Raw genomic sequence first — 13,497 nt, 5'->3', positions numbered from 1 at the left:
TACTGGTGTACAGTGCTCATCCTATTGCACTTATATACTTTGAGTTTTTAATTTGAACAGATCATTAGAGATTTAATTTTCCCCATACTTGAACAGAAGATCAAATTATGAATGAAAAGAGAGGGTCCTAACAAGTATGAGGAACAGTAAATATAAGGTAAGGAAAGAATGCTGTTTTAAATGAAACAAAAGTGAATTATTGCTTTCATTTGACCAGGTTTTGGTGTCACACCTCAATAAGAATTTAGCCAATTGCTATGCGAGATCACATGACTGCCTTGTATAAAGAATTTTGTCATATATCTAACTGCAAATGTTACCCTTTAAAGTGAAGAACAGGTAGTAGCTGTCTTCTTTATCCTTGATTCCCACTGTATGCCCATGATAGATTCAACCTTAAGCCATACAATAGCAGTCTCAGTGGAGGCATGGCCTTTTGTTATGGAGTCAAAGCCAGGTTTCAGATGCACTCAGTTCACTCTATTTCCTTAAAAGATCTAGGGGTGCCTGAGTGAGTTTTTTTTTTTTCATTTTTATGAAAAATGGCTTTACAGCAGAGCAATCTTACAGTCAGAACTTTTTCTAATATTTTTATTGCATCTAGCTATATTTTATACATGAAATGTCTACATGAATCCATCAAATGAGATGTCACTTTGGGATTCAGTGATTGCTTGGAAATATACATAAGTAAAATTCCAGTGGATGAAATGTTTTCATCCATGGTCTGGCCTTGAAATAACTGAACAAGGCTAAAATGGGAGATAAATAAGCATATAAGAAATTACACACAAAATTGTAACTTTAAAAGGTTTTTTTTAAGAGCTGTACATAGAAATGCACTCTCAAAACCCACGGTCACTGACAAAACTTTAAAATGACCTTTGGATCCCATGCTTGGTCTCCTCCATTGCTGCATTTTGACAAAGTCAGTACACTTTCTCTGTGTTGTTGAAGTTCTTCGAACATGCAGCCAGAGCCTTAGTGACAGCTCTGTCTGACACAAACAGCACCAGGGTTTCTCTAGACTTAATGCCTTTGTTAATTTTTATTTTTTTTACCTTGATCAAATAGACTTTATCACTGGAGGATTTTATTTTCTCCAGAATGTGTTTGGCAGGTCCTAAGCTATAATTCAACACAGTCACTCAATTTGTCAGAGAGACCCTGACAGTCAGCCTAATTAGTTTGGTTGTGACAAAGGAGCTGTCTTGTGGAAACTGGGAATATCAATCCATCCATGAAGGCATATATTTTCATGATGCAACCAATACAGTAAGCAGAAACATGCCTATTAGGCACCGGGACAAACTGCATCTATGACAAGGTCTATTAATCAGTTTGGTTAAAAAGAAATGCTTTAAAGATGTGCTGTAAATATGTATTTGTTTGTCACGTTATTAAACATGTTTTGATAAGATAGGCAGTTATTTTGTTTGAATAAAGCCTGAATACAAATTACAAAGGAAACATGTTGCGAAAGCTGTCATTTATTAATACAGTAAAGATGCAGTCACGACTGGAAGTATTTGGACACTTGCACATTTTTTTGTTCTTCAGGAGCTATAATTAAATTCAATTTTATTTTATATAGCGCCAAATCATATCAGAGGTTAGGCTGAACAGAACCAGGCTCATAGGGGGCTGGCCGACTGCCTAGACGGGCTGGGGGGATAAAGAGAACACAGCACAATACATATACCATATAAATATGTATAATAATAATAATAATAATGACACTTATAATAAAACTAATAATTATAATCCAAATATATTATAATATAATCTATATAAAATAATCAGACTAAATATAGTAGTAATAATGATGATAATAATAATAATAGAAGCAGTGTGCGTTGAGCGGGATCATGGGGGCAGTAGGTGTTTTGCAGTCACAGATCCAGACTCTGCAGCTCCACAGGCAGAAATACCTGCATAAATCGACAGGAAGAGACAGAAGAGAGACGAGAAAGCACAAAGCTACAGGTGAGAAAAGAAGCGAAGTTAGTAACAAGCATTGATGGGATATGAAAGCATAATGCCCTTGTGGAGGAAATTCTCTAAACACTCTGGACAGGGACTCAAATAAAGCACAGACACTGATGGATTTGAATATTAATGTGATTATTATTCATCAATAATAGGAGACGGCAACTTACAGTTGGCAAAAAACCCCTGTCTCTCCGAAGAGAAAGCAAACCTATTTTTTTTATAGTTTTCTAGCGAACAAAGAAACTCATTCTGGTTGGTCAGTACATATCAAAATATATGTTCATACATTCACATGCATATGTATAGGAAGGAGGAAAGAGAGAGAAGAGAGGAAAGAGAGACAAGAAGAGACTGAAGCCTTGCTCTTCTGTTTACATTTCATGTTACATAAGACACAGACGATCTGTTTGAGCTGAATCTGGGTTTAAGTTGAATTCTTCTTTAAAAATGATATTTAAATGATAAACCCACTTACTTTTCTCATTTTGTATCACACCATTTAAACGCATAGTGCCAAAATTTTAGGGGTTCTAAAGTAATTGTAGAGATGCACATTCAGTGTGTGCTGAAGCTCAGAGCCTGAAGAACAAAAAATTGTGTAACTTTCCAAATACTTCCGGCCTTGACTGTGTACTGCTGGCTTTCTTATCATCCTTGGTGTAAATTTAAAAAAAAAAAACTCTGTGTAAACCACTCCTATGTTGGAGAGTGAATATGCCCCTCAATTAAATGAGATGGAATGCATTTCCCAATTTTTAAATGGCTTTTATCATGTCAAGATATTGCTTTCATAGACATTCTTATATTTTTTATGATGCACATCATATAAACCAAAAGCAATCATTTGCAGGTTTTCTTCAAAAAGATGCTTTGCTGCAGCCAGATAGGACAGTCAGGGGAGACCATCATCTATCATTAAGAGTCATTTTAACAGCAAGACATTAAACTTAGTGGTTCTCAGTGTCTCCTGACATCCCTAAAAGCCACTTCTACATAATCCAGAAACACAAAAAAATTACCAGTTCCCTCAACGGCTTTTTGGCCCCTGGCTGTCTTTTAAATGTTCTACGACATCATTCTCATGGGGATTTTTTTTTTTTTTTTTTAAATGCACTGTTCACACATTCATAAGGTGAAAAGCCTTCTCTGTCACCGGTACTGCTTCCAGCTGCAGATCTCTTGTGTTTGTGTGTTTTATTTTGAGATATTACAGAGAATTTACTGCTTTTTTTGTCAGCCAGCATTTTACAGGGAACATTTTTATTTTCCACTATATTGACGACTTCTGCCCAGAAAAGCATAATGCTAATTATCTTGTTTTTTCTAGAGCATGCTGCTAAATCATACTTAGCAGATTTTTGAAAGGTCAGCTCACCCAAATTAAAAAAACAAATAAAATAACAGAAAAAACCCGTTGGTGGTGTCTATAGTTTTTAGGGGTGTTTTGACAAGGGTTTGGGATATCCACTTTTCCCAGGACCTCATTAAAGTGGAGATAAATGGAATTTAGTTTTGTTGAATTCATTCCGATTTAAAAAACTAACCTCAGAAAAGTCTATGGATTGTTCTGAGTAACTGGGGCATTGTTTCTTAAAAGACACGTCACTGTCAAGTTTTTAAAATGTCCCCTTTTAAATGCTCTTTTTCATCGCTATCGTACTACAGCAGAAGTCTCAAAGCTATCTGCATGGCTACATACCATGAGGAGTGAAAGGACATCCTAGGTCATGTGTGCACATACATTGATCCAGAAAAAGAGTAGGCATGCAGAAACTCCTAACAACAAAACAAACCAGATATGTTTGCATACACAAATCTCAAGAAAAATATAAGACCACAGTGCATAGTATAACCTTTTACATCCACCATGTTTGGAAAGCGGAAAGTAGGCAACATCAATCAAGTATGCAAGAAGTGCATACTCTGTCAAATTGAAAGAGGAGGTCAAGATATTTGCATTTATTTATTTATTATTTTATTTTCACAGTGAAACATTCAACGTTGAATGATAATTGAGCATGCAGGAGTACATTGTTTTTGTTCGCCCCTTATTTAAGTACAGGTACAGAGCGGTAAATCACAGGGGGATACTGCCATCCTCTTTCTGTCTCACATATGGAAAGCCATGCAGACATTTCACATTTTTGTGTGTACCATATCTTCACCATTATATCCAGTACGGGCAGTAATATCATGCAGTAGCCTGGGACTTCAAATGTTTGCAGGATCAAAGTCAAAACTTTGCAAGCTCTCAAACACACAGGCGCGCGCATACACACACATAAAAGGCACACACATAAGATGAGTCAGATCCACTGAAGTTATTTAATCCCCTCTGGAGAGGAGATTGGTAATGTTTCAACCTTTGGAGAAATCATTGCCAGTTTTGAGAAAGAAAAGATCTTCGATAGGCTTGTGGCGTCTAAAGGCCTCAAAGAAGCCTTGAGCTCCGTCTTGCAACCAGCGCTTGATGTCGATTGAAGGAGATAGACCAACCACAATGTGTACCACAGCTAGCAAAATTATTTTGCCAGCGAGAGAAACTGCAGCAGTCTTCTCACATTAAGGCATATAGATTTCACCACTTCCTACAAAGTGGTATGCAGTAAATAAGACAATGGTACCTTGCTTTGTTGAGTCCCAAAGCTAAAGGTGAAGTAAAGAAAATTAAGAGTAGATTTCACCTCTGTGAAGCTACAAGTAGTCCAAGACTGGCTCATGTGTTAGATGATAAAGAAGAAAAAATCTGTTTTATATTTATCTTTGTCAGCCCCAAGAAACATGACATCTAAATAGAATTTAGCCTGCTGTGCTGATGCAGCGCAAGTATTAATTGGCATTAACATTCATAGCTTGACTTGTTTTATCTACTCATTTCATCTCACTATCTACTCTAAATTTTGTTTGCACACCTTGCTGTTCAGCACACAATCACTCTAAATGTAAAGAAGTCACATTGGTTTCCGTTTTTTACACAAAGTAGGAGCACGTTGTTTACGTTTTCTTGTTGTTCTTGCTGGTTTCATGTTGCGTTTAAGCATTGTAGTTCTTACCGTGGAACTGTTGTACTGCTGGTGTGGCTTATTGAGACAAACTCCCATGGTGACAATTGACCGTTCACTGAACCCATCCGCCAAACAGCAAATATCCAATCGTAGCTTGGTAGGCCTGTCAAGCTTTGGATTTCTCTGCATGTTGAGGTGGTGGTTCTGGAGTTCTAAGAACCATACTCTGCCTTTAAAGAATTTGGGGGGCGTTTCACTTGAAAAAGTCTGTTTATGGACACTTGAGTAAAGATTACTTTGTCACAATTAGTAAGGTACAGTGTTGAAGTGCAATCACCAGCTGCGTCCAAACTTTCAAGGACTAATTGTAGTTGAAACAGTAGCGTTCTTGCTGAAATCAGTAGCTCAGCTTGGCTCTGGTAAGGAGACTTTTTTGGGTAAAAAAAAATATAACTGATAGTGAGTATAGTAAAAGATACAGCTGTTATCCAATCTTTAATATATATTTAAAAATAAATTGGAATTTAATATAGACCACACTAACTCTGTTCATTCTCGTTTATATATACATTTATTATATAAACATATATTTTTAAATTTATTTTTTATAGAATTTGATAAAGTATCTGTCATCTGTCAACTCTTATCTTCCAAAAGCAACTCAAATAAAAAATATTTCAAAATTCTATGGACAACAGGGCCAGCGGTGAATTGCCGAAGGGCTTGCCAAGATAAGACTGTTCTTGCCAGGATGATGGCGTACATTGACTGGCTAGTTATTTTGGGAGCCAGACTGCAAGCTGCTGAGATGAATGGCCGGTCTTCACTTCGCATGCAGGTCCTCACATCTCCAAAAATGTCGCTGCAAATTTCCAAACAGGCATTATTTGGATAAAGTGACGACGTATTTGAAATCTAGGTGGTTACTTTCTCACCTGAAGAAATGTCTAAACTTAATAAAGGATAGATACTTAAAGTAAAGATGGGAAGGTAAAGGTATCTGTAATTTTGCTCTGTTGTATGTCCTTTGTCCTTAGGGGCCACTGTATGTCTTGCTAACTAGCTTACTTGTTACTTCCAAGGCCATTTGAAGCACATCATTAACTAACTACATTAATTTGTGGCATTATAGGTTTTGTTAAAAAGAGCATCATTCACCACTAGTACATACACAGTCTATTTCCCCACTGTGTAGAAGCTGGTACTAGATGCTATTAGAAAATTAAAATGTTAGCTTACAAATCTGTAAACAGCCAAACAGGATCTGATCTTAAAACTTTCCTAATCGTAGTAGAACTAACTAGTTTTACACTGCATTACAAGAACAATGCTGTTTGTATATGTCCATGTCACGTAGCTTAAGCCTCGTCCTACTAGAAAACTACTGAGAATCTAGAGGTTTAAATCAATATAAACTGCATTATGTGCTGTGTGAGAATGGAACACTTGACAGGCTTAACAACAGTAACTAAGAAGGCATGGCTTAGCAAATACCCAATTAACAACATGCATGGAAAGACCTATTATAACCCAAAAATGATTACTTCAGTATCTTGACTGCAGTATTTTACTACTGTTTCAGAGTTATAATATGGTCTGTGCAGTTGATGGTTTACTATAGGTTGGATTGAACAAACACATAACTGGGTCAGTCAGCTACGATGGACATACAGCATAATACATAACCACAGCTGTCTGAGCTTTCCTCATGTCACTGTAGGCTGTACCTGACACACACGGCAGAACCAGCAGATCCTCTTCTTCTTGTTGATAACCTGCACTTTACAAGCTAGCGTCATCAAAATTCAGCATGGACACGCAGACTCTAAGATACACTATGTATTTGTGTTTCTGTGTGTGTGTGTGTGTGTGTGTGTGTGGCTAGCAGGCAGAAAGCCAACATGACCCAACTTCAGCTTTTCAGCTTTAGTGCAGTGCTGCAGACAGCTGTGCCACAAACACACTGCTGTGGATCACCGCGAGGGCCTTTTATTTAGGTCACATTTCTTTGCTTCAGCGGCAAATAGAAGGGATCTCTGTCAACTGCAATGAATACCTTTAGTTGGACACGGCCCACTTTTTAGTACCCTGCAAGAACCAGACACTGCGCTGTCTGTGTTGTATGTAATGTGTGCTTTGTGATAGTTCACTCTTGTAAGTATATTGCAGATTGGGGTGGGGAGTGACCACTTTATTTTTTTCATTTTCCCTCTAACATTGCAAGAGTAATATTTTGTCTAAATTCTCTCCCAGGGTGATTTGATCCCCTGGTTTAGTACAGACAAAGAAATTACATGAATAATTTCCCTATTTTTTTTAATTAATCCAGCACCCAGTTTACAGGCAAGTCAAAGACAATAATAAATCAGTTTCCTCTAGTTATGTAAAGAACTGACATGATATTTCATTCCACTGCTCTATCACCCTCATCTTCTCTTTTCTTTCCTCCCTTTGTTTCCTCTTCCTCCTCCTTTTTTATTTTTTTTAAATAAAGTATTTAGCACAGTGGCCTTTGATAGTGCATTATAAATCGCAGTAATGATTTCCCTGCGCAGGCTCGGCCACACTGCTGTCACAGTGCTACACCAGGGTGCGTGGGCTCTTATCATTGTCTCGTTAGTTTCACCTCCAGTCCATTGCAAATAGTGGGGGTTCAGCGGCTAGCCAGCCACAGCCCCAGCTGGGTGAGGAGGGCAGTTTAAGGGTGCTGATGGATGCCATTGTTTTCATGTCACTGTGTGAGGGAAAGGTCGTTTATTGCCGGTTGCCTCGACCGGCCCAGAAACTGTCAGCTGGGTTTTACTGGCCAATTAGTTTGCCCTTAGAGGAGAACTAGAGGTATAGAGGGAGAGTGTAGGATCAGGCTGTGATCATTTGTTGTCTTTGTGGTTGGGGGCTGTGCACGCATGCACACTAAGCAGGTGTACTCTAAAGCAAAAATAAATGCACTTTTTCAGTATTACCAGATCTTTTACATTGACTGTTCTGTGAAAGCTGGATTGAATTTAGGAGACTGCATTGGGCAGTTTTGATGAAATCATCTGAGGGATTAAGACTATCTGCAGAGGATGCCTTTGTCTCTACATTCCCATCACCAGTTTTCATTATATTTTTGTTGAGTTACACTGATGACTTAATTTCTAAAAGTACCCTTAAATAAGTTTAGCTCACACTTGAGGTGGAAATACGTATGATCTCTTCTTGATACCTCTTCTTCCTTTATTTCTCTCTGTTTCCTCAATCCCCTGTCACTTTTTCACTGAAAGCTACCACAGATAAGTGGAAGAGGAAGCTTGAGGACAGAACTAGATATCAGGGACCACATGCCAAGTGGCTGCTATATTTAGAGATGCCCCTTTTGAAATTTTGAAGGACAAAAATAAAAGGTTCAAAGAGAAGAGGCCTAAATCCCATCAACGTCAGCAAGTTTTCTCATCTCTGAATGAGTGCCAAAAGCATCTTCTTCAAATCAAAGCAGATGATGTCATTACACTGTTCTTTGGATGTATGCAAATGTGAGATATTTATAATTCTCTTTTCTGTCTCTCTCTTTTTGCCTGTTTGTCTGCTCTTCCTCATGGCTGCATGTTTCTCTGTAGAACTAATTTTTGGGCCTGTGCAGATTTCCCACGGCAGCAGTTGGATGTGCACGTCGACTCGGCCACGATGACAATGAAAGGCCTGTCCAGCAGCCGTAGTCACCACCATACGGTGACCTGCGACCCCTCTTATGACTCGATGACCCTGGGGCACTCGGATCGTCGGCCCTACTTCCTCAACCCTGGGGAGGCTCATCCTGCTGACCATCCCTGCTACACCCAGCGCAACTCTTTCCAGCCTGAGTGCAGTGCGTATCCTGATCTGGCCAGCTGCACCTTCCCTCGCAGACATTACAGCTCCCACCATGAGCTGAAGGAGGAGTGTGGCGCTGTGGTGCCTTATACAGGGCCAACGGGGAGCAGTAAAGGAAGTGGAGGAAACAACAACCGCACTCCCTCTAACCTGCTAAATCAGTTTGAGCAACAGGCACCAGTGCGGCGTGAAGGTTACCACACGCTGCAGTACAAGCGTACTGCGGTAGAGCACCAACGCAGTGACAGCCCTGGTCGGATCCGCCACCTCGTTCACTCTGTCCAGAAGCTCTTCACCAAGTCTCACTCCCTGGAGGGGCCCTCGGGGTCTGGTGGGGGAGAGAGTGGGAGGATGAATGGCAGCAAATCCAGTCCTGATGACCCTCCCTCATCCTCTGGCACCCTGAAGCACAGCAAGCGCAGTAAGAGCAAAGACCGCTCAAAATCTGAGCCTAAGATGCGCACTGCCATCTCAGGCTACTGGAGCTCAGATGACACGCTTGACCGGGAGATGTGCCTCTACCACCATCACCACGGGGGCACCAGTGGAGGTCTGCCCTCTGGGGTCATGACTATGGGACGCCACCCAGAGAAATCTCAGTCGCAGTACTTCATGGAGTCCTATAACACTATCAGCGCCCACTCTCTAAAGACATCACGCAGCAACAACGATGTGAAATGCTCGACATGCTCTGGGGGCAGCAGCGGAGGGCTACCGCTGGTGGGTGCGCTGGATGGCCAAGTGCAGCTGAAGAAGAGCTCTTGGTCTTCAACTCTGACGGTGAGCAGAGCAAGAGAGGTCTACCAGAAGGCCTCAGTCAACCTAGATAAAGCTCTAGTGAAGGCCGAGCAGGGACGCACCTGCCACTTCCTACAGGTAGGACTGTTAAAACAGCCCAACCCAGTCTCCCATCCCGCGTGTCATGCTTCATGCATCATCCGGCACCGGCTGCTCCTCCATGCTTCTGTTTTTCTGCCTGTATCTGTTTGTTTGTTTGTGTGTGTGTGTCTGTGCAGGTTAGAGAGATTGATCAGGGAGGCACTGGCCTAGACCCCATCCTGTCATTCCCTGTGTCTCAAATCATCATTGGTCTCATGTTGACATAATCCCTCGTATCATCATAAACCATTCTGCAAAGTCATCACAGGTCATCTGCTCCTCTATGTTTGTGCCAATGTGCATGGAAACTGTCATATATCAGCAGGTGGATGTTTATGCCATTGCTTTTGTACTGTACAGGATGTCAAAAGTCACAGGATATTGTACATAGCTTTCAAATTTAATTTACTAGAGGAATAATGCAGTAAGATGATTTTATATCAATTGTCTGACAGGTCTGGTTCATGTAGCATTACCCCAAACCAGCATATATTTTTTACAGTAAGATTGCAGGAAAGCAGACCAGGAATACCCATCTAATCTGTTTTCAGAGCATAAATGCAAATTCACTGGTCGTAGTGGTCGTAGCAGCATTGGTGTGCATGCATGAGTGTGTGTATATCATACTCATGCAGCGATAGTAGGGTGCTACTGTGAGATCAGAGAGAGAGAAAAATGCTCAAGTCCCCAAGCCCAGTCGTCATTCACATAAGCACACAAGGACGGAGACACACACACATGCATGCAAACACATCAGCCCACCTGTTCCTGCTTCTCTTTTTCAGTTTTGGAAAAGATAAGTGTTTCAGATTGCATATATTTCCTCTTATTGGGGCAAGCTGCAATTAAAAGCCTGAGGGGAGAAATCGAGAGACAAGGCAGAGTGAATAGAAGGAAGAGCGAGCGTGCGTGCGTGCGTGCCTGCCTTCTGCCTGCATGTGTGCTGACCAAAGGAGAGCAAATGGAGGCAAAAGAGGAGGGTATGAATAGAGAAAGTAAAAGTCAGAAAGCAAGAGTGAGGGAGCAAAAAAGATAGAGTTCTATGTGGCCGTGCCTTTTAATAGCCTGAAAAACGGACTGAGCAGATCAAGGAAGGATGTTGTCGCTGCACTACGGCCACATTTCTCCCAGTCTAAAAGAGCCATTGCTTTTTTCCAGAAAGAGAGGCGGAAGGGAAAAAATAGGCTTTCAATGTGAGCAGCCTGACAGGTTAGTCTGCAGAAGTTTTTTGAAACCTTGAAACAAGGACTTGACATTCATAAGGACTTGCTATTAGCTTCACCTACTGGGAATGGATCTTGTAATCCAGTGTTTTTTCACACTCACTTAATTTAATGCCTAACCCTTTCATGTACTTTTGCAACATTCACAGGTTAGAGCATCTTAAATATGCTGTACTCTGCTGCGAAGGTAATAGGATTAAAAAGCATGACTTCATTCAGGTTTTTTATGGCCTTTTCTTAGTAACAGTAATTCAATTCTTCTGACGTCATCACAGAGACGGTCTTTCCCAAGATGTTACCCCAGTCTGACATCAAGGTCAGCTTGGTTTCCAAGCAACAAACTTTGTCTGTTGAATGATTCTTGTGTACTTTTTTCTCGCTCTGTATCTCATTTCTTTCACTTCAGAGCTGGTGCCCTAACAGCCACTCACGTTGGGACTGCAGTGGTTCTGCTGAACAATACCCCCTTTGTTTTCCCTCTCTCTCTCTCTCCATGTCTGCTGTCTTTGACTCTCTCTCTTTTAGATTAAGGCTGGAAGATAGCTTTGCCTCCTTTTATTTTTACCTTCATTAGTCTGTGTGAAAAGTCAGGAGAACAGACAGAGGCCAGGCTACTGCAATGTTTTGTCAAAACAATTAATGCCCTGCATTTGATATGCCGCATGCATCACAGGAAAGACAAAAGAAAGCCTCCATTATTCACAAACTTATGGTATGATCAAAGCAGACTCTGCATTGATACTGTTACTATTGCTTCTTTTAAGAAATAAAGTGCACTGTGTGATAGAGGTACTCGTATCAAGCCAGGGTAGGAAAGCCTTGCTGTGTCTATGCCTCCAGACTTGAGAGTTCATAGTGATTTGTTCGCTCCCTCTTAGCCTTATCTCATTTCATCTCTACAGGTGCCTCAGGATGACTGGAGCAGTTTCTCTCCACTGGGGAAGGATGATGAGATCCCGTGCCGGCGGATGCGCAGCGGCAGCTACATCAAAGCCATGGCAGAAGAAGACAGCGGTGACTCGGACTGCAGCCCCAAACCCTCGCCCAAGGTCCAGGCACGGCGGGCGAGTTACTTGAAGGCCACACAGCCGTCCCTCACGGAGATGACCACGCTCAAGTGAGTGTATGCTGGGGCTGAAACTTTTATTTTCAGTATCAGTTATTCACTTAAATATTTCTTTGAATAATCAATTAATGAAAAATGCCAATCACAATTTCCAAAGATATTAAATTTACAAATATGTAAAAAAGCAAACTCTTCCATTTTAGAAGGTTGAGCTGGTGAATTTTTTTGGTATTTCAGCCCAATGACTTAACCAAGTGATCAATTTACAAAATTGTTGATTTATTTTCTTTCATTCAACTTATCACTTAATTGACTAACCGTTTCACTATTTATGTGTGTTCATGTATGGGGGTCACTGTAAGCCTGCCTGTGAAGTATACAGTACAGTACATACATCTGAACATAATTATCAAGTATGATGAAAACCTGTGTTCACACTGTGTAGTTTCAGGGAAATCAGACAGTAGAGATAAAGGAAGTGGTAGAACAAGCAAAAATTTGACAAACAGGGAGATCAAGCCAGTCAGCGTTACTCACACGTCTTCCCGGCTGCAGTCTGGCTCACTCTGTGTGAGTCCTTGACTCTCAGTGGCCACAGCTTAATTACCTGTTTTGCGTTTACAACTCACACACACACTTCTATCTTCATAGTTGTATCTCTACAATCACACAAACACATTTAACAGACTGAGTCTTGATTAAAAATGCATTATAGCGGCTTATGCAATGAAGTCTCTTTAAGAATAAATGCCATATTCTCAAGAAATGTATTGTGGGTTGAGAACATGCATAAGGGATTATCTGCTCAGCAGCATACTTTTTACATCAGCCTGAGGTCATGAAGTATTCAGCAGTAGTATAGTCCATCAAGTAGATCTGACCTAAGTCTTAATAGCTGACAACATTGTCCACAATGAAGTCTACAGAAGTCACACAATAAGTTCAGTGGTAACATTTTCTGACTTCATATCTTTTTCTGATGGAATACACAGTTCAAATATCAGAATTGCAAACTAGGAAAAGGGAGAATGTAATTGGAAATTTTGGCTTGGGCCTTATTTTTGTAGTTTTGGCCATCATTCCTATTAGTAATAATAACACACACACACGTTAGCCACGCTTATTTGGAAGAGAAAACTTTCATTTAAACACTTAAACATTTAAATCACATTTTACAGACTGACTGCCTTGTTTAACTTGCTGTAATCGTGTGTGTACTTTTTTTCTTTTTGTGCAATGAGGGATTATTATCGACATTTCAGGTGTGCTCACTTTCGTTTTTACCTCAAAATAAAGTGGTTTATATTATCTAACTACTGTCAACAACTATCAGCTTTTTTACAACCAAGCTCATTGTCTAACTGCTCGTCTTTCTTGCTCCACTGACTTAATTGAAATTATGTCACCATGTTCCTAGTTACTCAGATGAGTGCCGTGTTATTAGAAGTGACAGAAATGATGACTAAAACTGAAAAAAGAC

At 40.4% G+C, this 13,497-nt stretch overlaps 1 protein-coding gene across 5 annotated transcripts in view; it reads left to right on the top strand.

Annotated features, from left to right (window-relative positions):
• Window positions 1-13,497, top strand: part of dlgap1b (discs, large (Drosophila) homolog-associated protein 1b) — a 90,212-nt gene that overhangs the window by 39,169 nt on the left and 37,546 nt on the right. For 2 of the 5 annotated variants that reach the window (XM_040126678.1, XM_040126682.1), the window contains exons 3-4: window positions 8,597-9,725; window positions 11,854-12,068. In XM_040126678.1, coding sequence (XP_039982612.1) covers window positions 8,664-9,725; window positions 11,854-12,068 — 1,277 coding nt within the window. In that variant the 5' untranslated portion in view covers window positions 8,597-8,663. Of the gene's footprint in view, window positions 1-94; window positions 158-8,596; window positions 9,726-11,853; window positions 12,069-13,497 lie in introns of those variants that run through there. The other 3 variants (XM_040126679.1, XM_040126680.1, XM_040126683.1) reach the window with 3 other exon arrangements.

Source organism: Xiphias gladius, chromosome 5, assembly GCF_016859285.1.
Source record: "Xiphias gladius isolate SHS-SW01 ecotype Sanya breed wild chromosome 5, ASM1685928v1, whole genome shotgun sequence".
NCBI lineage: Eukaryota > Metazoa > Chordata > Actinopteri > Istiophoriformes > Xiphiidae > Xiphias > Xiphias gladius.
The sequence above is the reverse complement of the archived record's forward strand: the minus strand, read 5'-3'. Positions and strand labels throughout refer to the sequence as shown.